We start from the raw sequence: 23,026 nt of genomic DNA, 5'->3' as shown, positions 1-23,026 counted from the left end.
CATTACAAAGAGACCTATTTAAAACAGTTCTCACGTGCAATCCTAATCTCCACCCCTCATTTAGGACATCCTTTACACGTGGAGAGCAAGGATACACTCTCAATCTCTATAAATACCCCTCCTATGAACTACGCCAGACCTGATTCTACTCTCCCCTAAGAAACCCAGAGTAAGATACGTAGGCAGTTCGCTCTTAAGTCGAACTCGGTCTCATCTAAAAAACCTAATCCAGTCCTCTAACGACTGTTTGTAAGGGAAAACCAAATCACACCTTTACACATGTGTTCTGAAATACCACGTAGCTGACAAGAGAGGTATAGCGAGGGTGATGGAGTTCAGTTCCTCTGTTATCCTTTATTTTACTTACGATTCCCACGACTACAGTTGTGGGTACTTTTCTCTCTTTTTTTTATCAATAAAATCCATTCCATTCCTCTCAAAACAAAACTTTACATGGAGTTACAAAATGAAACAAATGAGTCTCAATTAGCAAGGAGCTACTGGACCATTAAATTGAACACCTCAAGTTACTGTTCCCTAATAATGCCACAATTCTGAATATTTCCATGAGGGTAAAACAATTGTTGCAAAAGTTCAGTATGTGGAAACGCAGGAGAAAGAGAGCGAGCCGTCTGAGTCTCATATGAAAGAAAATAGCATGAAGATCCTCATCCACGGTGTTGTAGACTCATAAATTGTAACGCAAATTGGATATGTTAAGATTTAAAATATATTGTGAATGTTACATTGTGCACACATCTAAGAAAAATGTGGACTTAAAAGTTGAATTTAGGGCTGATATATTGTATATATGATCTCTCCACTATAGATAACATGTCCACAAAATTTCGGCTCATTCAAAGAAGTCTAACTATATCAAATATTGTTACGAAATCGGAAAATTCTTGACCGTTAGATAAAACTTCAAATTTCAACACTAGTTTCCGCAAGGTTAGACATATCCAAATAAGATGATTTTTTGTGAGGATGGTCTACATGATGAGTAGATCATATCCATAAAAAAATTAGGTCTTAATAAAAGTATTTTATATATCTAAAATTTTAAAAAGAAAATGTAAATAAATTGAAATATACATGCAAAATATGGTGATTTTATTTTTGAATAAGGCTAGCCAAGTTCCTGGAGATTTGAATGTGCCTCTTTAGTGAAGCGCTTTTGTTGGTTTAGACATGAGTCTGAGACTTTTCAGAAAATTATTTTCTTTATTTGTTGACAAATGTTTGTGCCTGAAGGCTTCACTGGGTTAAACTATTTGCATGAGCTATGGTAAGTGCATTTGCTATTATTCAATGACACATTTTCCAAGTCCAGAGTTCCTTCCTCCAAACCAAAAAACTCGAAAGCTTTGAACTACAATTCAAAATATAACAAGTTTGAGCCATGTTTCTTTCAGTCAGATACGGCTGATAATGTGGAGCTAAATGATACTGGGTTTTTGTCTTTGGAGATGAGGGAGGGAGAGGAGACGTTAAGAGTCGAGGAGGGTTTGTTAGTTCGTCTGGGAGAGGCGTCTCCTTTAGCTTTGGTGGCTCATAACGAGGTTCATTCTAATTTTCTAAAAGCGATACCATCCTTATGGTTGTCTAGACATACCAAGGAGTTTATTAGGCTGTGGGTTTTTATTACCAAGGGAGGGAACAGGAAGCCTTAAATCTTCTTAGATCTATCTTTGTGTTTGTTCAAACTTCACTTGATCATTCTGTTATTCGAAGGGAAAGCTTTAAGTGAATATGGAGTTTGCTTCTTGGGAGAACATGATGACGTTAATACCTTCAGTAGGGGTGGTTCTTGGTGTGTAGCGGGTGACTTTAACGTGATCAGACTTCCTCATGAGAAGGACCGATACAAGTAATGAAGTCAAAAACACGGAAGCTATATTTGTTAATGTTGAGGGATTAGAGATATACAAAGCTATAATCGTAGACATTTTTATCGAGTGGAAGCTAAATTGTAAGAGTAGTATTTTCCAGTTTGTGTAGTTTCTGTCACTCTTATCACCTTATCAAAATGTATAGTTTCTCCTTTTTTTGGCTTCTCCTTGATAAAGTCTTGTGAACCTATTCTCAACAAAATTCTAAAGTTAATGCAAAGTTGTTGGTAGGAGGATTGCATAAACTGTTTGGAAGAAGAAGGAACAAGTTATAGAAGAAATAACAAAATAGCAGGCTGGAGTTCCCATGAAGTCTGTTAGTGTTGTAGTGCCAAGTATCCAGTAATTACATATATGGGGACATATGAACACACTTTATCCATGGACATCTACTTAAAAATGTTGCGTGTTTATGTTGATTTGTTGATATTACCCATCATTTTACTCCCATTTATTTTTGAAAGTGTTTTAGATGCTTTGCTCTGAGAGTGATTTTTTGGTCTTTATTGTTTTAGAAATTTTAAATACTTAAACTTTAATGATCCTAGTGGGCATGCAGAGGTTGTGAGCAGTGCCTGTTGTTGATCTGGACACTCTAACACTCTGTCTTGTTGGAGCTCCGAATGTGGGAAAATCATCACTAGTCTGTATACTCTGAACAGGAAGCCCGAGGTCTGTTCAAAACTTACCAAATTTGATATTTACCTTTCATGGCTATGTTCAATTGTAAAGGTTGGAGAATGAGCCATTTTTTTAAAGAAAATAACATAATGAGAAGAAGTTGTAAAGGGTTTCCATTAAAAGTAGGCAAATGATAAGGAGAGATCATTCTCTCTAAATCTAGTGCGCACTTCATATCGGCCGTTGGATGACATGATCATACGGTTTGGTGTGGTTTGTCAGTTGTGGGCCATGCAACAACCTCGATCTCGAGAAGGAATTTATCCATCCAACGGCTATTCTCTCCAAAATTTAGAGAGAATGATCTCTCCTTATCACGACTCTTAAAAGTATAAAAATAGATAACAATAAGGACCGGAAACATTTGGGCATTTGGCAGAATGGCAGGGTGGTTTGCTGCTTTTATTTTGTTTTTTATTTTTTATTTTTTATTTTTTTGAGAGCAACAATTTGGCCCTCTGCCACTTCATTTCGATTTTGGAAAATACTAATGTCTGACGTGGGTCAGGCTTATGTGGACCAATGAAATGCTGCTGTCCATTTTGGTGCCTGTCCACAAATTCCGTCTCTAGCCAATAACTTTAGCCCTCTATATGTCTGATGCTAATTTAGCCCTCTATATGTCTGATGCTAATTTATAAAATACTTAATGGGATAAGAGAAATCAAAATCTCTCTTGAAAGGAGGTGCCCTTAGCTCAATTCCGGTCCAATAACCCAGCTGTGCTTTGACAGCCAGGCCCACATTTGCCATCACAATTTCTTTCCTCCTAACATTCGGAGCAAAAAAGAAAAAAAAATCTGCCTGGATTTCTAACCCATTTTTGTCAGAAATGTTTTTTGCTAACCGGGTGTCTGGGCCAGCTTACAGGAGTCCTGGTTGGAAATTCAGTGGCCTTGAGGAGAATCGAACTAGTGACCAATGGGGAGCAAACCCAAGGCCGGACCAATTGTACTACTCTTTTGCTTAATCATATGTTTTATACATCATGTAAATATGTAGTTTATGTATATTATGTCTACAAAATTTCCTTCAATTGGAGCTTTTGTTTTCTGTATTCACACTTTGTTTCTTCTACACAGGTGTGCAACTACCCTTTCACAACAAGAGGAATCCTGATGGGTCACATCAGTGTGAATTACCAACGATTCCAGGTTAGTCACTCCTACCGGTTTTCCGTGTTGTTCTATCTAAAAAGTGATGACATTGGCTGTAGGTGACAGACACCCCTGGACTCTTGAAGTGATTTGATGGTAAGGCACTTCAAAGCATGCAATGTTTTTCCTCGCTGTACTGCTTTAGTATTTGGGTAATTTCCCAATTAGTAACCCATAATGTCAATCTGTTCCCAAGTAGTAACCACTCTTCAATTTTGACTTTTCAACCTCACTTTTGACACTTTTGCCCTTCTCCCTTTTTTCAAACAATGCCCACGTGGACATGCAACACTCTCTCTCCCCTCTTTACCTACTGCGCATAACTCTGTCATATTGTACCTCATGAGTTTGACTTTACAGTGATGGACAACCGTTGGATCTTGATCAAGAAAACACGTTAATCAAACATGTTGTAGTATCTGTGGTTGCTATAATGAAGAAGCAACTGACTAATAAACTATCAGCAACTCTCGATTTTTTTTGTTGTCGATTACCTTTACAACTTTTACCTCAGATTTTGAGCCAACCTAAAAAATAAGGACAAAAGCTCAAAGTTTTGTTTTTTCTTGGTTGTTTCTTCTTCTTCCTCGTCATTGTCCCTCTGCTTTTTGTATTTTTTAAGGTTTGACATGGAAAACATGACACATTCACATGATAAAGGTATAGTTTGTTGTTTTTTAAGCTATCTAGGGCCTTGGGTCTACGGTTTTGTTCCACGTAGTTTAGTGTTTTGTTTGTTTGATGTTTCATCTTTCAAGGAAGAGGGTTTTGAAGACAGCTATGACGTCTCCATGCATAAATGCATGTTGATTATATAGTTGTGGTAGCATGTTGTGGTTTCCATGTTGATTCTATATTTAATGTTGGGTTTAATATTAAGGCATTTAAGATGGATTCTGTCATAAATGTCCTAAAAGTGTTAGTTTAACTAGTTGGGTCTAGTTTGTGCTTAAATGTTTGAATTTACTTTTCAGTTTTTATGGTTTATGGTTAGATACTTTTTGTAACCATTGCTTTTTGGTTGTTTTTTTTATACTTACTGGTTAGGTACTTCTTTTGATGTTCTTATTCACTACAATGGGGAGATGAAAGCGGACAAGTATGGCCGGATGAAGTATGTTGGTGGCGAGGTGAAATTGAGAGTTTGTGATGGGGGTATTTCATTTGAAGGATTCATGAGTACCGTGGAAGGTGTGTTGTCGAAAAAAGATCTACTTTTTCTATAAGATACTTGACGAAGAAGTCCCCGTGTCGAATTGATGAAGAAACAGATTATTTGAACATGATTATGAAACAAAGAAAGTCTCCAAGAAAAACAATGATGGTTTGGGTTATCAACGAAGTAGAAGTGGTAAGCAATGGACAGCCTAATGCTAAGAAGAAAGAAGTTGCTACTGAGTTGTTTAAGAAAGACGCGACTCCAAGCAGTGTTTCTCCTGTCAAACACTCTTTTTTAAAACAGAAAGACGCGAGTCCAAGCACTGTTTCTCCTCTGAAACACTCTTTTCTGAAACAGAAGGAGCTAGCTCGTCAGAAGCGTCCTATTAACCAATTTAAACTTGTCGATGAAGCAATTGGTAAGTAATGCAGTTCCATTTGGTTTGGTCATTATTAGTGAGGGTGGGTACATGCTTTATTTCCTGATAGTTATGAATCTTTGGTTTTCCAGAAAGTCCCTTTGACCAACCCCGGAGGGGGGAGAGTGGGGACTCATCAATGGGAAGATGTGGAGATTCACGGCGTCGAAGAACACATTCAACCTCACGGCTTGTCAACGTTCGAAAAGGTAATGGCGGGTAAGTCTTCGATATCAATGGGATATGTTGATAGATGATAGCTTACCTGTCGCTGATAGTGGTGTGGAACTTACTGAGTGTTCATTGAAATATAGATATTTGGCCAGAGGGTGTTTCCTCTGAAGTTACACCTGAACCTTCAGTACAGATAAGAGAAACGGTCACACCGCCTTCTCCGTTTGTGGAAGGTACACACTATAGCCTTGCAAGGTAACATATAGTTCCAGTTGCTGATAGTGGAGAGCTAATTACTGATATTATACAGGGACGGTCAATGATGGTGATGAGCAAGATGGTGTACCAGATCTCGATCAACCTGATTATGATGACTTTGATTCCCAAAATCCATATGGTGATACAGAGGACGTCCCCGAGGAATATAGAATTTCCATGAATCAAAATATTGACAATAATGAGGGTGATGATGATGAAGTTGAAATACTACATGAAGTTAATTTTGAAGAAGAAGAAGTAGTACAAGTAAAGGATGGAGCTGATGATGATGAAGTTAGAGTAGTAAATGGTGGTAATCAAGATGATGATGATGAAGTTCAATTATTGGATGATGATTGTGATGTATGGTCTACTCCTAACCGTAGTCAAGAGTTTTTTTGGGGAGGCACACCTATGACTGTTAATGATGAGGAAGGCCAAAGTGAACCTGATATGACTGTTAATGATGATGAAGGCCAAAGTGAACCTGATATTGAAACAGATGGAATGGTTGATGCTACGCTATTCGGTGCAGAAGATCTCAATTCAGAAGACTTACATCAAGGATATGATCCTCTTCGCTCTCCCCATAGTCCAGAAACACCAGCTAAAGTGGATGTAACTCCTCCTCATGTGAACCTGAAGTTTGTTCCTCCTAAAGTAGGACAACACTATCCTACTCGGGATGATCTTATAAAAGACATGAAGTCATACGCAATAGCAAACATGTTTGATTTCGTCGTCGTGAGCACTTCTCTCCTCGGAAGGATTTATATGAAATGTAAGTCTCCCCGGTTTGCACATTTCATTTGTTTGCAAAGCCGACCACTGGTTCTGATATATGGGTTATTATAACCTTTAGAGAAGCACATACATGTTCACAAGATAAAGCAATTGCAACTAATAAACAAGCTGATGCAAAATGGGTTTCAGAAGTTGTGAAATTGAAACTTAGGGACAATATTGATATGGCTCAAAACGATTCTGCAGTTGGAGGTTAAGGACGCACACCAGACAAATGTGTCGTATAAAGTTGCTTGGAAAGCAAAAGAAATTGCAATGCAAAAGGTAACTGCCTTGGTTATATCAGCAACTAATTAACGCAATAGTAGCAACAACTAACTTATGTTTGTTTCGCTTTTTTGCTTGCAGATAAGGGGAAGCTTTAGTCAGTCGTACCAAATGTTGCCAAATTATTGTAAAGAACTTAAAAGAGTGGATTCAGATTGTTTCACCGAGCTGCAAACGTCATCGGCCCCTGAGCACAAGTTTGAACGTTTGTTTGTGAGCTACTGGCCACCGTCCCGAAAGCAAAAAGATGTCTTCGTCCATTGATTATGATTGATGGCACTTTCATGACAGGTAGGTACAACTCAATCATACTAACGCTATCGCGCGGCTAATGGCGATAGCCACGTGTTTCCAATTGCATTTGCCATAGTCCCAAAGGAAAATAATGACCACCGGGATTGGTTTTGAAAAGTTAAGAGACCTTGTTGTTGGACGGAGCAAAACTTTGTTCTTCTCTCGATAGGCATGTAAGCATTCTTCAAGCCGCGGCCTAAAATACTTCCTAATGGGTCCATTGCTTTTGTGCACAACACATTTCAAATTGTATGACTAAGCAAGAGACAAAAGGGAAGGTGAAGAGAGCTGCTGAAACTTATGAACAGCAGAATTTGTAAGACTTATGAGCCAAATTTATTGTGCCGACAGCAAAGGTTATGCAAAGATTGTAAAGATTCCGAAAGAGTCGTGGTGTTGTGCTTTTGCTCCAATGAGAAGGTATGGCATTTGCTACACAAATCACATAGAGAGCTGGAACAAGATGATACTTCCAGAGAGAGCTATGCCAGTGACATCTCTTGTCAATGGTATCAGGTTGAACATAATGAAACATTTTTATGACTACCGGGTGATGGCGTCAAAGCTGAAGACAAAACTGACCAAATCAGCTGAGGAAGTGCTCATCTCGTCGAGATATTCGAGTAGACGTTTCACAGCAACAAAGGCAAGTGAGCACGTTTATTCTGTGCAATCACTAGACCGTACTGACACCGTAGACCTTTTGGAGAAGACTTGCACATGCGGTTTCTTTCAACAGGTTGGTCTTCCTTGTAGCCATGCTATGAAGGCAATCGATCACTGTAAGCTATGTGCATATGACTTTTGCTTGCATTGGTACACAAAAGAAACGATGATGGATACATATAGAGAGAACTGGACACCATTAAGAGGAAAAGAACAGTGGGTTTGGGTTTATGATGGCATCATCGTCCGTCCACCCGTTGATGAGGTGATGCCCGGAAGACCACAGAAAAAGAGAAAGCGCTCTAAAGGAGAGGGAGTCCCAGTGCAAAGAAGAAGGTGTACGCGTTGTGGTGGTCTTGGACACAATAAGGCAACTTGCACGGTTGCCAGTGATGATGCTAAGTGGATTGATTTTTCAGCTGGGATTCCACCAGATTTTGCATATGAAGAGTACATATGATCTTTCAGTGGTAGCTTTGGTTTGTTTGAAATTGGCACTTGCAGTTGCATATATGTTAGTGGTAAATTGTTACCCTGTGGCTTTATTTTGGATAGTATTGGTTGGCAATTTTGGTTTCATAATTAATTTGGTTTGAACAGACATCTTCTTGTACTATTAATATCAGTAACTATAACAAGGACATGGTCAGTCTCTAATGGATAGTTTCTTTACAAGTAGGCTAACATCATCAACACTGCCCTCTATTTTCATTTTAATAGGACCATCAATGGTGATTTGCAACTGGTTTTCCTTTGTTACCTTTGCTTCACTAGCAGGTGCTTTAGCCTTATGTGTCCCTTCACCTTCTAGATCTATCCATTCAAAACCCTTGCATGGACCGGCCCTGCATGAGAGAAACCTTCTTCCTAGACTATGTGGCTTTGTACTTACACCATACCTCATATTCGTACTTGAGCATAGCGGACAGTGCGTACTTGCCCATGGACAGTTGATCTTCCAGTGCCCAGTTTCCCCACACTCAAAACATTTGCTATAGTTGGTTGATGATGAACCAACATTTGTATTATTCTTGGTAGAATCCTCACCATCCTCACCCCCACCCATTTTGAACGAGAAAATAAAGAGAAAGAGAAATGGGATGGACCAAGAAAGGCAACCCAGTTTGTACTTATAAAGGAAACACACTATTTTCCCGCCCAAGTGGTGTTGGCGCCAAACTATTCCCTGAACATTTCCCGCCTAAACTATACACAAATGTTTGATGAAACAAAATATTCCAATAACCATATTGCATTGCAGGACCTATCAGCAACTAATTCCATAATAAATGCTTCACTAAAAACATATTGCATTGCAGGACCTATCAGCAACTAATTCCATAAAAAATGCTTCACTAAAAACTTAACTCATCACTCCATGAAAGCATGAAGCAATGAATGACAAATTCCATCATCACAAATTCGTAGCTGATGATATTAACGGCACCACAAAATGATATTACCATACTAAAATTAGACAACTAAACACAAAATAGAAGAAGTAGCATCCACCAAGCTGTTTCATAGTGATTCCCCTGCTCACGTACCGACTTCTTTAGCATCCTCCAAACTCTTCTGCAATTGCTCTTGTCTGCTTTTTGAAACGAGATCCGGATTCAACCCACAATTAATTATATCCATTCCAATCCTCTTCCTCATTTGATGAGGTTGCATATCTATTTTGTTTACTTCCTCAGGTACACCCCTCAGAAGGCAGTCTAGATAGGCTAGGCAAAATAGGCCACAACTATTTGTATCTGGTTGTTGAGTAACAGGCACAAACTCACGAGCCCAAGGGGCTCCCAAATCATGAGGTGGCGATGGATCAGCACACCTCATGACATAAGTAAGACAAGTCTCTATAGCAAGTTGCTCATCAGAAACTTTCTTGAGACCAAGAGAATCATAGTTGTAGATTTTTCTCTTTCCAAAATTGTAGACTTCAAGAACCCAGTGGCTACCTTCAACTTGAAGAGGAATGATAAGACCCATTGCCCTGGATGGGTGTGCTTGATCTCTAATTCTTCCTTCATAAGGGTCTAAGTACTCTTTAACAACTTCATGTGGATGATACGCACCACTATCTACTCTGTCATCAGGAGTTGCACCACTGAAGGTTTGGTCTTCCATCTTCTTCTTAAAGTTTGTATACTCTCTGTTCATGAATTTCTACATCAACAAAATCATAAAGTACTTCATCGATAAAAGGTGAACTATACAAAACAAATTCCATCAACCAATGAGATACAACTTACGTAAAAAGTATACATCCTCAATGATAGTATATGTTTCTTCTTCGGAATGCCATTTTCCTTACAATGTTGGATGTACCACTGATCAACAGCTTTCACATATATGGTGATCACCTGAGTCATAGAATTTTAAAAATTATTATGCAGAAGTTGCTGATGGTTAATATGTTAGTTGCTGATGGTTAATATGTAAGTTGCTGCTAGTTAATATGGTAGTTGCTGATGGTTAATATGTTAGTTGCTGCTAGTTAATATGGTAGTTGCTGATGGTTAATATGTTAGTTGCTGCTAGTTAATATGTAAGATAATATGTTAGTTGTGTACTGACCTCCCCATCTACCCACTCTCTTCCATGCAATGAATGGAAACTTTGCACTGAAATAGACTGGTTGTATCCAAACACTCTAGCATCTAAACAGTTCTGTGGACTGTACAACCTTGTGAACATCTTCCAATAGTACCGTAGTACGAGGGAGGTCACCTTTGGTGGTGGTTTTCTTGATAAATGTTTTGGCGGAGCGGACTTGATCGGGTTCATCACATTCCTCGTCCAATGTTTTCTTCCATGACCGACCTTGCATCCCTTCCCTTCTTCTCTTCTTTCTTCTTTGGTGTGTTTCTTCAGTTTTCTTTTCCATTTCACTTGCCATTTGACTCAGTATCGCACCACATCGGGGGACACCATTTCCCCTCCACAATCATCATCATCATCTACATCATTATCACGTTCTCCCAACATCACATTATCATTTTTAGATTTCATAACAACAATAGATTTTAGTCGACTATCTACCTCAAAGGTTTGGCGGTTGTGGGTGACAATACAGCAAGTCGGTTATGTCGATCTTTTGCAAGAAAGTAAAGCAGAAAATGTGACCTTCTCCATTTCTGAGTTCAGGACTTCTTCCCCATCAATATCAACATCATCATTGGAGGGAACATCAACATTATGTGTAGCCCAGGGACCATCACCAGGAGCAATGTCCAAGGGACTAATAAATGGCACATGCTCAACAACATCCATATTATAGACTTCCACTAGGGAACTTTAGCCAACCACATTCTCATCAACAGGCTCTTTCACACCCTCTTCCTGCACTTCATTGCTCAAAGACTCCTGAACCACATTCTCTTGACATTTGTAGGTATTTACAACCCTCTCTTGAACCTCCTCAACTAAAAACTCTGGAGCACCCTCATCATTATCATAAGGGCCTTCATGTTCATGTTCAGGTTCTTGGAAAAAACCATGTACATGGTCTTCCCCCATCACCTGGTCATCATGAGGAGTCTTGGGTAACTCTTCACTAATATCTCTCAAAACATCAGCTGCTGCAACAAGATCAGTTTCACTACCCTCTCCCTCTCCATCTTCTTCTTCCTCACCTAAACCAATCAAATTTCTTCTTCTTTTTGGTTTGTTAGCTTCCTTGCTCTTAGCCTCCATGTCTTTTCTTTTCTCACTGACTTGATTTCTTTTCAAAAGTGTTTGCCTTTTGCTAGCCTTCTGACCTCTCTACTTTACTTAACCTTGGTGGTCGGACTCTCACTTCTTTGCATACTATGTTTCTCTTCACCCCTCCTCCTTACCATTTTAAACCCCGCATTCACTCCTCTTTTTCTATTTTCTTCAACCTCATGTGAAAGATCAAATGTAACTTTCTTAGAGGATGATGACTTCCTCTTAGAAGGTGGGGATGATGACTTCCTCTTAGAAGGTGGGGTAGACACAGCTTCTTCCACAACAGCTTTAACCTTATTCTTAACAAACCGTGTAGTAGGTTTTTGACAACAAAGATAGCATTGGTGTGAACACGCCTTTCTTCCCCTTGTTTTCTTTGTTCTTGGTCCCTTCACAACCCCCGGATGATGATGGTTCACCCAATCCACTTTTCTTCCCACCCAAGAAAACCCCTTTGGTATTGTCTCCATACATGCCCTAATTTCAGACTTGATGTCATTCCGAGCCACCCTAACCTCAGATTCAAAAGTTAGTTGAAGTAAGCATTGCCGGTGTATCATAGAGTCCTATCTTATGAGTCCTATCTACCTTATGAGCACTAACATAAAGTTCCCGATATATCCGGTTCTGAACCTATCTTATCGGTTAACATAAAACTACCATAGAGTTTCTGATATATCAAGTTTAAGAACCCATCCTGTGAGTCAACACAAATGTAATATATACTTCCTGATATTTTCAGTTTAAGAACCTCTCTTATAAATGCAACAGATGTCAAATGCATTGCTTTGATGTATCCAGATTCTGCGAGAATATAATTAACAATGCAGAGTTTATAATCAACAATGCAATGCAGAGTTTATAATCAACAATGTAGAGTTTATAATCAACAATGCAGAGTTTCAATCATATGCTTACAAGGCCTTTCAGTAGGTGTGCCTGTCTCTGAAGCATCTCCTCTGAAACCGGGCTTTGTGTGGCTGGCTTTGTTGGTTGAAAGCCACCTTCATTACATCTTCATTCATTTCTTCTTCTTCAATATCCAAAGTGTCAAAGGCAACAACCTTACCCTTAAGAGGCTCGAGCTTCTTCTTCCAGGTCTGGAGATGTAAGTTCTTGGGAGGCAACTGAACCCAATCTAGTATTCTTGGGAATTTACCATTCAATGCCCTACGAGCCCCAAGAGAGGGGATGTGAAGGTATGCCCAAATATCAAAACAAATAACACAACCATAAACTGCAAAGGAGTCCTTCTCATCTAACACATTTTTGTAAATATCATCCAAACAGTATTCCAACATCTCAAAGCAAGGTGTGCCCCATGGAAACTGATCAAAAGCAGCTAGGTCCTCTGCAAGATCAACATACCTTCCATCTACAAATTTAGAAGATCCGGGAAGCACAACTTGGAGCAGCACATACAACCTATTGAGCCTAAATATATCACTTTTATCTTCACTACCACTGGATTTTGCCACCACTAAAGCATCTAATATTTCTGTCTCACTAACAGTGCTTCCTTTAAAAAACCTAGCACGAAATTCTGATGTGTTTGTTCTTCATGTCGAGTGGTGTAGAATGAGTTAGCAAATGAGTTTACACTAAGACCCATAATCAATGCAACATCACTCTTCTTGAATACCAAATCTTTGTTACCAATTCGATAGCAAAGTCTACCAACTTTATGGCTAACTATGGCACAAACTAGAGTAGTTGTTGTGTGCATATTTTTGGATTTGCAAAAGCTTCCAAAACAGAATTCTCAAAATCCTCCATTTCTTCCTTACTAAATCCACCAAATAATTTCTGCATTTTATCTAATGACATTCTACATGTCGGGTTAAGCTTCCTCATTTCTCCACCAATAATTGAACCGTAAAAGATAAAATGAGGGTGGGGTTATAATCTGGAGATTGAAGTGAAACTAAAAATTAGGGTTTCCAAATTTAATTGAGCTTCGGTAGGACAGTTTTTCCCCCTAATTCCCAATTGATTTCTTTAAGTTTTGGTTAATGTAACACGTACGTTCCAAGGTCATTTCCTCCACCGCGTGTCAGACTTCATTAGGTACCCAACTTTATTTCCCGCCAAAATACTGATGTCCATGTTGATTCCTCTATCTAATGAACAAACATATTACTACCCTAGAACTATCAGCAACTTTACTATACATTGTCTAAATAATTAATTCTAATAAGGTTAAAAAAATTCAGTAAATTCAGTATAAAGATTAACATTCTACATGAAGCTTTTTAACATGCCGAAGCATGCTTGCCACTAGATATCATGAAATAAACATGGGTATTTGAAAAAAGAAAAAAAGGGTTTGATTGCCTTTAAATTGGGGACACATGTCAATCCTCAAATTTCCCGCCAAAATAATGATATTCATATTCGTCTGTCCAATGAATAACTATATTGTGGCCTTAAGACTATCAGTAACTTTCTTGTACATTGATAATTATATATGGGTACCCAAATTATTCATTCAATCCATTTAGGGTCCATTTATGGGTTAATTTCGGGGTAATTTAGTCGAGTTGCATACTTGCATGTCCTCTAATATGGCAACAAATGAATTACATTGGGTTTGACAAAGGGTCAAAATTCACTTCATTTTCTAAATTAATTTTGGTCTTGCCTGTCCCTTCATTGTTTGTGTGTCATGATGACCATTTACGGTAAGGTGAAAAGAAAACTAACCACCCCACATAATTACAACGCCTCGTTTCCCGCAAACACTTATCTTTGAAATAGTCATCTGAAATTTGATCTCTCTCATCTCTCACATTCTAATATTCTTTCTGTTAGCAACAATCTACCAAAGCAACAATCTACCAAAGTTAAATCTACCAAAGTTAAGTCTACCAAAGTTATCAACATGCCTCTTCCTGGATGTTCAAGCGGTGAAACCACTGATTACTCAAGTGACGAGTACGAGAAAATGTGGGATAGTTATTCTACTGATGACTACACTGATGAAGAAGAAGACGATGAAGAAGAAGAGATGTATGATCCTTATTTTGTTGAAGACCCTACTGATTACATGTGGGAAGACCAACATGATGATGATAGTTCCAGTTCTGGGGATGATGGCGATGATGAAGACGAGGAAGATGAAGACGAGGAGGAAGATGAAGACGATGAAGATTAAGGGTTGTTATGTCTGTTGTTATGTTCTGTTCAGTTTTTATGTTGGGGTTTATGTTTTGTCTTAGGGGTTTATGTTTATGTTCTGGTGCTTTTGCGGTTTTGTTGATGATAGTTGTAGAACCGTAACATGTCCCCGTGAATCTTTGTGTACATTTTGCTTAGTTTTAAGGGTTTAATACATGGGTTGGTTTAATTCATGATTTTTATCTTGTTATTTTTACAAGAATCTTATCCTTTTATCATTATTCTTGTTATTTTTACAAGAATCTTATTATTTATACATTTTTCTTATTAAAAATAATTTTATTTATAATAAAAATAGTATATGAACAGTGTTAATGTAAATAACCGTCCATCTTAATGTTTACGAATCTCGATGGTTTTAAACCACAGATGCGTTCGTGACCGTTCATTTGCATCTCTTCATCTCTAAGATAATCTATGGTATCTATCCACACACCCATCAAATCACTTCAAATCACTTCAAATAAGGAGAGAGAGTGTTGCAGTAGAGAGAGAGTGTTGCATGTCCACGTGGGCATTGTTTGAAAAAAGGGAGAAGGGCAAAAGTGTCAAAAGTGAGGTTGAAAAGTCAAAATTGAAGAGTGGTTACTACTTGGGAACAGATTGACATTATGGGTTACTAATTGGGAAATTACCCTTAGTATTTCTTGAGAATGTTCAGTAAATTTTTTATAGTTTTGTTCAAGATATAATTACAAAGAAGTCTATATTGGCATACTCTTTTTGGGTCCTTTAATGAGTGTATAACTTTGATATGTGCACACATCATCAATGGAACCTACAATTTGACATGTTTCACCTAAAATGAATAGATCAGGTGATTATATGAAAATGAACATCCAATCCCTCTTTTTTCTTGTTTCTCTTCTTGACAATGAAAGAAGTTGGGTACACAATCAACCGAGAGATGAGTGTTTTTCTTTCTGAAGCACTCGGATTTAGAGATCCTCTAGATGAAAAATAATGAGCAGAGGATCCCATTTTTAACTGGTAGAAATGACGTTGTATAATCAGGGAATAACAGTACCAAAAAACACTGCCTCAAGCTTTAGCTAGATTGTTCGCTGTCTTAAACATATTCAAAATGAATTAACAAATGCCCATTCTAAATAGCATGAGGACTTCAGCTTTGACTTTTTATCCCCATATTGGACAGAATAAGTCTGGTCCTTATTTCGGTGAGTTGAGATGGATGAGAAGCTGTTTAAATTGACTACTATGATCCTGCCTCTGCCTGACGTTTTTCTTTATTTTCTCTTGTATACTCAAAGCCCAGCTATCAGCAGTCAGACATTTAAGTTTATTTCGATAATGACTTAATCAGTTGGAGTCTAGCTTGCACAATTTACCCAATGTTAGAATAGGCCAGTTTCCATTTATGATAGTGGAGAGCCAAAGAAAAGTGTAACTCACAAGAATCCCTCATTCTTCTGCATCTCCAAAAGATTGCCATTTATTAACAGGTGATAATGGAATTGCAAGGAAATGTGATTGTTTCACTTTTCGGGCTAATTCAGAACGGTCAATAGTAATAAGAGGAAGTACATTACTAACCGAAGATGCTTCTGTAAACAACAAGAATATGATCACATGTCATTAATTGATTTTGGTTCATTAAGTTTGTTGTTGTTTTACTTTTATTATTCATTTTGTATTCAGTTATGTTATCTATGTGATGTAATTAACTTAATTTCCTTTTTGTGTGATGTGTCCAACTTGAAGATGCCAGAAATAATTTGGAAAAGTTAACGCTAGCTGTCCTCTCTCATCTCCCGACTGCAGTATTATACGTTCACAATTTATCAGGAGAATGTGGTAGCTCACCTTCTGATCAGGTGCAAAATTGTCTCAAATTCTCAATCCATTTTTCTTTTGAACTGTTGAGCCTTAGGTGCAGGGATTTAATGTGCAGATAAGTCACATTTCAAGAATTTTTTTAGCTTAATGGTTGGCCTAGCTTTCAAGAATGGGAACTATGTAGTTGAGACTTGAGTTTAGGGCCTTCTGTTGTACTTTCCTTGTTTCAAGTGTATGATGGTCTCTGTCTAATGAAGCTATCAGTTGATGAGTAAGTTATTAGTAGTCTTTGCTTTGTTCATTTATTGCCAATGAGAGGACGCAAGGTGGCACCATCAGGGCCAACCTTGAGTTTTTGGGGGGCTAGACAAACTCCTACAATGAGGCCCTATATAGAAAAGTAAATATGATTTCACACTAGGAATTTATTTATTTATTTATTGTTATTATTTTTTTCTGTACCTAAAGTTATATGTTATTTTTCACAACAATGCTGACGCAAAGTAATGATGGCACAAGTGTTGGTTTCATTATGATAGATGGGCTTATTTAGTTTTTTGTTTTTTTGGATAACTATATAATTTGAATGCATTGCCGTCATGAAATTGTACTGGCTAATATTGTTACAGGCTTATAGCTGCCGATTCCCAATGAATAAGTTACTTGTTACTGTTGTTGGTTTATTAGTTGTCAGACAAAGAAGAATTCTGCAATTGGACCACAAGAGTCTGGCTAAGTGTTTGTTTACTTGAAAAGGGGTTGGGCCACAAGAGTTTATTACTATTTTCTTTCATCTGGTTTATAATTTGCAACTTGACAGATTAGGCCTGAACAAGTGATAGTCCATTACTACCTACTAGGCGCCCTGGTTTGGTCCAAAATATAGGGGCCCTAGACAGCTTCCTAGGTGGACTGCGCCCACGGCTGGGCCGGCTCTAGGCACCATTTTAGAACACTTTATACTGCTTGCACCAATATATCTACTCTATCATGTGTTTGATTTTACTTATTTATACTCTAACCAGTAGGTAAATGGTTGAATGTTAAAGTAATCAAAGGAACTGTTAGCTATAAAGGTGTGCAAGAATATTGAGTGCCAATTGAAGCATTGGCAAGAGAAAGCATGCAGAGGGGTGATTTGTCCTTTTAGAGTTTGACTAATGATTTATTAATAAATCCTTAATTCTTTATTATATAAAAGTAGAAATCCATCAGCTGATTTCTTTTGGTTTTGCTGGCAAGAATATCCCAGATTATGGAGACTGGTTTCATCCAAGAGTCCAAGACTCATTTGTTTAGAGTATTATCATAATCTTAGAAGCTTGGGTTATTAACAATGCAAGAAATGTTCAGTCTTATTTTTCTTGTTGTGATGTCGTAATTTATTTATGTAGGCATTGCCAGATTTTGTGTGCAAATCCAATATTACATTCCTATGATTGTATCCTGAAACCTGCACATTTTGTGGCCATTCTAGAAATGGGTATTATAGGCAACCATTTTTCCATTTCACGTCCTACTCTGTTGATCTCTTTGGTTGTTTCATGTTACTATCTCTTTGTGCAGTTCGTCACGTGTAAAGAAGTGCGCGAGAGGTTCAGTAATCACCTTTGGATCGACGTTGTCTCTAAATGTGATCTGTTGCAAGAAGCACCTGCCCACTTAATTACAGAAGATGGTGAAGAAGATGATCTCGAGATGGCGAGGTACAGGAAAGCTGAACCTGATGGAGCCATCCCTGTGTCAGTTAAGAGTGAAGTAGGACTTGGACTTGATGAGGCTTATGCTTGCGATTTTTTGTTTCAATTCGTTTAAGGCTAAATGCAATTTAAGTTATCTCTAAGTTATCCATAAAGTAAAGAATGTGACTGGACTAGTCATTTTCAGACAAGAGGGTTGGCGCTGATCTGGAGAGATCAATGTCCTTTTGAGAACAAAATAGGAGACCAGAAAAGAACATAAGGACTAGTTGCCGTAATCGAATGGGGGTACTTAAAAGAAGCTTCAAACGATAAAATAAAACTGCAAATCTTGACATCCAAAACACTAGAAGTTGCATAATGATGAAATCATGATTTGTAGATAAGATAGAAGTCTATTAATGACATAATGTACCAGTGGAATATAAATCGGAGATCCGTTTATTACATAAATAAGATGGAGCTCAGCAAATACTTTAACCAAAGAAAAAAGGGAAGGAAAACAAAATTGAAAGTGCGTAGCCTGAAAGCGTTGTGTTTTTCCATTTACTTATTTGTTATTTTATTATATGGAAGATATTTATGAAGCTAAAGTTTTACGTACTTCGTCCTTTCAGCTGAAGAGTAAAGTGAATGCCATGTTGCTCTCTCAGTTGGCGAAGATCAAAAGTGAAAAGGCCATTCAAGAAAGCTAGAGGCACTTGGATGGCTCCTCATATTCTTCGAAGTTCCCTTTCTGATCCCGGTGGCGTTCTTTATTTCTTCGTCTCATTTTGAGTTGTGAAGTTGTTCAACTGTTCTAATCCATTCATAGCAAGTTCGGAGCCACTTCTTGTTGACCTTTGCTGGTGTCGACTCGGTTCATTTTTTACTTTAGGATAGCTGCTGAAGTGTGGTTCATACAATTTGTTGTTTTGGTGGAGAATGAGTCTATCAACCTGTACATTGTCTTGAGTCTTGTATGTGACACTGACAGTATTCTTCTTGTTTGATTACACTTAACTTAATAGAAAGGTTTTCATATTACCAATATGGCGATAGCTGTGTCAGAAGAATACAAAACTTTATAATAGGGAACATATACTGCAAATGAAGTTCCAACATAAAATATTAACACGGCGTACTTGATGCCGATCTCTGAAAACTCAGCAGACGTGATGAAAGTTTGAAACAAATTACTGCGATTTTGTACTATAATGGCAGTTTTATAACTTGTGAAATCAAAAGAAGAAAAAGAAAGAAAGATAGCAATGCTGTCATAGATTAAAGTTGGAACTCATTAGTGAATAATTAAGAATCCGTTGGACAACAAAGCGTGACGAATTTTTTGACAACTATTGTTTTACCAAGTCTCTCTAACAACACATTGAGCTTACCAATAAAAAGCTTGTTAAAACTAAAAACCAGCTCTTGTTAGCACCTCTAATTACTCGCTGGAGTTGCCGGATCTTCCTGAGCCTACAATGCCTGCAAGTTTCACTAATTGTGATTCAAACAAGTGAGCAATTTTATTTGTAAGGTTCTCTTATCCGAGATCCTTCTCCCTTAATTGCAGGTCAAAGGAAAGAAGTGTCACCACTATTGAGTATTGAGAAAGGACCCTCCAGACAATTTGGATTAGGAAGAAGGAACCATTAATTCACTCTAGTTTGCGGCATAGTATATAGGTATGAGTCAGACAAACAAATATAAAAGAGAATGGATACACCTTGAATGGAAAATAAGATCAGTGCATGAATACTCAAGTGTAAGTGTATGTGCGCGCTACTGTTTATAGCATTTGACAAGACTGGTATGGAAGAATATTCAGAAAGGCTTATCAGGGAATAAACGAAGAATGCTTACAAAGAATAAGAAAGATGACGATAAACCTGATAGTAGGACACTGCCTAATATATTAAAAATGCAGCAGATCAACCTTATTGAAAGGGTTCCTAGTTTCTGTAAGTGGGAGAAACCATGTGCCTTAACACGGATTGTTCTTTCAATAAAGTTCGAACTGTTTTATGGTTGAATCAGCAGGGATGCTAATCGGCCGTCTGCAATTGCAATTGAAGTTCAAGTAATTGTCACAGGCGTTCAAATGGGGGAAAGACTTGATGTAAGAACAGATTTATGTTGCGTCAGACTACAAGAAAGCAGTCGAGTGTTCAGGGCAAGCCACGTTCTTCTTGGAGATCCAAGAAACAAGGTGGCAAACAGCTTCATGAGTATGGAGTTCAAGCATTACTGTATCCAGACAAAAACGCAGACTTGTCAGGCAAACCGATTGGCTAGACAAGCTTGTAAAATATGCTTGTTGGCCCTTTTTCTCAACTCTTTGGGACCCGTATGTTTCCATGGCGCTGCATGGACACTAGGATGTAATCCCATTTTGTCTCAATAAGATTCAGTCGGGATCTGCCTCATTCCCAGCTTAAGATAACAAAAGATTGATAAATCACAAACACAGAGAAGACAGCCACAGTTTTTGAGCACCTTATGAAATGATTCTGTATAAATATTGGGGAAAAAATAAATAAGTAAACGACACTAACAACATTTGGTGATGTAGCCACTGGTTCTTGTAGTACTCTAGTATATGTAGTACTACAGTCTGAAATTATAAGAGCTGGGACACTTTGGGATTTCACCATCTCTACGTAACTTAATTTGTGCACCCATTTCACTCAACATGGAAGACACCATGCTTCTCTTGTGGATCGATTCATACTGATTATTTGCCTCAGCAATGTCAATTAGGCTTAATCCTGCAGCTTTCTGCAATCCCTGCTCTCTCATCATCATTCTCACTTTCTCAACATCATCCCATTTACCTTCCCTGGCATATATGTTTGATAACAGCACATAAGGCCCTACATCCCTTGGTTCCAACTCAATTAGTCTCTTCGCCACTCTCTCTCCAAGCTCAAAATTTGAATGAGTCTCGCAAGCAGACAATAGAGCTCCCCACAAGGGTGGCCCTGCCTCCATCGGCATCTTCTGTATAAGCTCCTCTGAATCTTTCATCAATCCAGCACGACCAAGTAGATCAACCATACAACCATAGTGTTCAACTTTTGGCTCAATCTTGTAAACTCTTTTCATCAAATCAAAGTACCACCAACCCTCCAACACCATTCCTGCATGGGTACAAGCAGATAAAACACAAACAAAAGTTGCACCATTAGGTGTTTCTCCACTCTTTTCCATCTCCAAGAACATCTCAAGAGCCTTCTCACCATACCCATGCATGCCATAGCCCATTATCATAGAGTTCCATGACACAACACTCCTCTCCTGCATTTCACTGAAGACTTCTCTTGCCAAGTCCATGGCCCCGCATTTCGCGTACATTGTTAGTAACGAAGTTGACAATAACACATCCGGTTCAATTCGTTCATTTTCTTCTATGTAGGAATGAATCCATCTACCTCTATCGAGTTTACCCAAGTTCGCGCAAGCAGTCAGTACACTCATTAGAGTAGCCTCATTCGGTTTTACCTCTCCTTCCTGCATCATCCTATCAAACAATCTCAGACACTCAGCGTTATCCTTTCTACGCGCATAAAGAGCCAACATGGTATTCCAAGACACCACATTTCGACTCCTCATCAAATCAAAAAGTTCACGAGCAACCGAAACATTCCCAATCCTCGCATACCCATCAACCATAGAGTTCCAACTAACAACATCTCTAGCCACCATCCCCTCAAAAAGCCCTCGAGCCGCCTCCATATCCCCAACTCCAACATAACCCGCAATCATCGAATTCCAGCTCCAAACATCCCTTTCAGACATCACATCAAAACACTCCCTCGCAACACCAACTTCCCCATTCTTCACATACCCATCAATCATCGAATTCCACGACACCAAATCCAACTCACACCTCTCACCAAACACCTTCCTCGCATCCCAAACTCTCCCAATCTTGGAATACATATAAATGAGTGCATTCCTCACAAACAAATCTACCTCAAACCCTCTCTTCACAATCCTACCATGGGCTTTCTCCCCTTCATAAACGGACCCAAGTTCCGCAGAAACCTTAACTAAAATAGGAAAAGTATAATGATTATGCTCAACACCTCTTCTAACCATATGTCCATAATAAAACTTAATAGCATTATCATACTCATTCAACTTCACATAAGATTTAATAATAGTATTACAAATAAAAGCATCAGGTTCATCTATACGTAAGAAGATAACAACAGCATGATTAATCATATAAGGGTAAGTGCAAAGTTTCTTTATAACTCGACTCGCGGCAAGAGAGTGTTGAAAAAGGTTAGAAACAATAAGTTGAGTATGAAGCTGTTTGAATGCTTTTAAGTTATTGATATTGCGTGACTCTAGAATGCGTAAAATGGGGAATGTGGATAACGAGGATGAGTCATTATTGTTGTTTGGTGAGAAATCGTCGTTGAAGAGTTTTGGAGATGGTTTTGACATGTTTTTTTGAGTTGTGAGGAATTTGTCAAGTGAAAGTGATGTTATTCTTGTGCCGGGTTTTGAGGATTTGATTGTAATGGCCATTTTTTTTTTCTCTGGCGGGAAAAATGAAAAGTGATTAGTGGAGCTTTTTGATCAGGACTTGTTTCTTACTTCATATATAATTAAGCTGTAAGCTGTTTTGTATCGACATTTCAATACATAATCAATGATAATCACTGCCACATAGCAACAAAAGATTCGTGCATCAGTGCAAGGATATTGTCATTAATCCAAAACATCTAATTTAGAATCACTGAGCTCATCTTACTTACATACTTCTAATAACTATATATGTCCACTAATAAAGCTTTCACGAGGAGCGTCTCCTACCAAGGTGTACAAAGTAACATTAATCTCTTACTCCGTAAATATGTAAATCTTTAAATGTG

At 38.2% G+C, this 23,026-nt stretch overlaps 3 protein-coding genes across 9 annotated transcripts; 2 read left to right on the top strand and 1 right to left on the bottom strand.

Moving 5' to 3' along the window:
• The first annotated feature begins 3,206 nt into the window (after positions 1-3,206).
• Positions 3,207-19,188, top strand: LOC147524958 (uncharacterized). Of its 7 annotated transcripts, none has more exons than XM_086604814.1 (5): positions 3,207-3,563; positions 3,656-3,727; positions 16,384-16,496; positions 18,025-18,164; positions 18,776-19,188. In XM_086604814.1, the coding sequence occupies exons 1-5, from the start codon at positions 3,548-3,550 to the stop codon at positions 18,777-18,779; spliced, it is 345 nt and encodes a 114-aa protein (XP_086460940.1). In that variant the 5' UTR covers positions 3,207-3,547; the 3' UTR covers positions 18,780-19,188. The 7 variants fall into 7 exon arrangements, 2 of the variants coding, with proteins under 2 accessions (XP_086460940.1, XP_086460935.1); XM_086604809.1 differs by having other exon boundaries at positions 18,025-18,216; XR_015220942.1 differs by adding an exon at positions 3,790-3,826 and having other exon boundaries at positions 3,208-3,524; positions 18,025-19,188.
• On the top strand, positions 5,513-6,594 carry LOC147524959 (uncharacterized). Its single transcript, XM_086557734.1, has 2 exons — positions 5,513-5,714; positions 5,792-6,594. Exon 2 carries the CDS (start codon positions 5,917-5,919, stop codon positions 6,592-6,594), a length of 678 nt encoding a protein of 225 aa, XP_086413860.1. The 5' UTR covers positions 5,513-5,714; positions 5,792-5,916.
• A 1,437-nt stretch (positions 19,189-20,625) lies between the features above and the next one.
• On the bottom strand, positions 20,626-22,933 carry LOC147524957 (uncharacterized). The gene has a single exon (XM_086604797.1). The coding sequence runs from the start codon at positions 22,677-22,679 to the stop codon at positions 20,748-20,750; it is 1,932 nt and encodes a 643-aa protein (XP_086460923.1). The 5' UTR covers positions 22,680-22,933; the 3' UTR covers positions 20,626-20,747.
• Between the last annotated feature and the right edge of the window lie 93 nt (positions 22,934-23,026).

Source organism: Coptis chinensis, chromosome 1 (genome assembly GCF_015680905.1).
Source record: "Coptis chinensis isolate HL-2020 chromosome 1, ASM1568090v1, whole genome shotgun sequence".
Taxonomy (NCBI): domain Eukaryota; kingdom Viridiplantae; phylum Streptophyta; class Magnoliopsida; order Ranunculales; family Ranunculaceae; genus Coptis; species Coptis chinensis.
Note: the sequence above shows the minus strand (reverse complement) of the source record. Positions and strands in the feature narration are given on the sequence as shown.

Coding starts and splice junctions, on each gene's coding strand:
- LOC147524958 (XM_086604809.1), top strand. Junction 3,728..16,383: donor TGAATTACCAACGATTCCAG/GTTAGTCACTCC, acceptor TCCAACTTGAAG/ATGCCAGAAATAATTTGGAA. Junction 16,497..18,024: donor GTAGCTCACCTTCTGATCAG/GTGCAAAATTGT, acceptor CTCTTTGTGCAG/TTCGTCACGTGTAAAGAAGT.
- LOC147524959 (XM_086557734.1), top strand. CDS start 5,917: ATGAATCAAAATATTGACAATAATGAGGGTGATGATGATGAAGTTGAA.
- LOC147524957 (XM_086604797.1), bottom strand. CDS start 22,679: ATGGCCATTACAATCAAATCCTCAAAACCCGGCACAAGAATAACATCA.